At 36.8% G+C, this 1,918-nt stretch overlaps 1 protein-coding gene across 1 annotated transcript; it reads left to right on the top strand.

Annotated features, from left to right (window-relative positions):
• Positions 1-1,297: 1,297 nt before the first annotated feature.
• On the top strand, positions 1,298-1,663 carry LOC139497540 (uncharacterized). The gene has a single exon (XM_071285767.1). It carries the CDS (start codon positions 1,298-1,300, stop codon positions 1,661-1,663), a length of 366 nt encoding a protein of 121 aa, XP_071141868.1.
• Positions 1,664-1,918: the final 255 nt, after the last annotated feature.

The following is a 1,918-nucleotide window of genomic DNA, read 5'->3' as shown; positions in this document are numbered from 1 at the left end:
AATGAGTTTCCCTCAGTTTTAGTTTGTAACTCGGATTTTTTTTCTATCGATCTGTGAGTTTCGAACAGCGGTATAATACTGTTGACTTTATTTATTCAGCGCATATGAATTTTCGCGAAAAAGATAATCAGACCAGCAACCCGCCTAACATTCACCTTGTAAATGACATTCATGATACGGAAGAAGATACCACCATTTTGTATTCTCAATCGATACTTTTGAAAACCGCCGTAGCTCAAGTAGGCTCGAATCAGCACTTTATCGATACGAATATTCTTTTTGACGAAGGAGCTCAAAGATCGTTTTTGACGCAGAACTTTGCGAAAAATCTCAATTTATAGATAGAAGGAACAGAGGTAAAATATTTACCGACATTTGGAGGTGAAGAGAAAAACATGAGACACTTAGAAAAGATAACAATCTATCTGAAAACCGATGCAGAACACGTAACGTGTGTTACCTTCGTTAAATAAAGAATTTTATTATTATTATTATTATTGCCAAAGTACTGATAGTTCCGATGATCGCCACGCCTCTACAGAATCACATACGTAATAATTATACACAGAACAGTTATTTGCGTGGTTTAAAGTTAGCGCACACGATGACACAGCAAGATTCATTCGAGATATCGTTGCTTGTAGGCGCAGATCACTACAGGGATATTGCAGAAGACCATATTCTACGGAGAAACGGTCCAACCGCCGTGAAATATCCAATATCGCATATTTGCTTTCGGGACATACAAACGGTAAGAAAACTCACACGTCGGAAACTAGCATGTTTAATGTTTTAATATCACTTAAAGATGAATAAAACAATCTAGAGATATTTTGGAAATTAGAATCAATAGGTATAAATAGTAAGGAGTTAGATAAAGACGATGATGCCTATATTAAAGCATATCAAGACAGATCAATTGATTTCAGAAAAAATAAATATTTCGCTTAGTAACCATGGAAACAGGATCATGATGAATTGCCTTCAAAAGCAGTCATGAAAAGAAGGACAGAAAACACCATTAAAAGGCATACTCTAAAATCTGATATATTAAAGAAGTATGGGAACATAATACAAGAACAGGAACGAACTGGATTCATAGAGAGAGTGGATGAAACAGCTTAATTACACTCAAGAAAAAAAACTATATTCCTCATCATCCAGTACAGAAGGAATCAAGCATTACGCCTATCAGAATTGTTAATGACTGCAGTTGTCGCCAGTTGCCTAATTCACCAAGTTGTATGGCTGCCTCTTTGATACGCCGTCGAAGCTAAATGACCTGACAAAAATTCTAATGAGATTTAGAGCCAACCCTGTCGTCATAACAACGGATATTGAAAAAGCCTTATTGCATGAAGGATTAAACGAGGATGACCCATACGCTACACGTTTCTTGTGGCTCAGTAACCCATCCGACCAAACACGTTATCTACAAACTTACAGGTTCATATCCGTTCTGTTCGGAGCGACTTGTTCGCCGTTTATGCTCAACGACACGATACTGAAGCATTTACAACATTACAACATTACAGCAGCTACATTTATGGAAAGAGACTTTTACGTGGACAATATGTTGACAAGTTTACAGAACGAGGATGAGGCTAATACGTATTATAAGGAAGCGAGAGCAATGTTGAAGAAAGCCGGATTCAACCTATGAACAGTGAGAATGTACGCCAGATATATATATATATATATATATATATAGCCAAGACCGAAAATGTACGGAAAAAAGATACGGACATGAACACAAAAGTGCTTGGTATGTTATGGAACAGCAAATCCGATGATCTGATGTACCAGAAATGTGAGATTCTATTACGAGACATTGTAAGGGAGATTTTGAAACATTCTTCGAAAATATGTGAATCACTAGGAATATTGAGTCCGTTAATAATACGAGCAAAGACGCTCA

The sequence above is a fragment of the Mytilus edulis genome, chromosome 12 (genome assembly GCF_963676685.1).
Source record: "Mytilus edulis chromosome 12, xbMytEdul2.2, whole genome shotgun sequence".
In the NCBI taxonomy this organism is placed as follows: Eukaryota; Metazoa; Mollusca; class Bivalvia; order Mytilida; family Mytilidae; genus Mytilus; species Mytilus edulis.
Note: the sequence above shows the minus strand (reverse complement) of the source record. Positions and strands in the feature narration are given on the sequence as shown.

What these genes read in the sequence shown, in the direction of transcription:
- LOC139497540 (XM_071285767.1), top strand. Translation starts at nt 1,298, where the DNA reads ATGAGATTTAGAGCCAACCCTGTCGTCATAACAACGGATATTGAAAAA.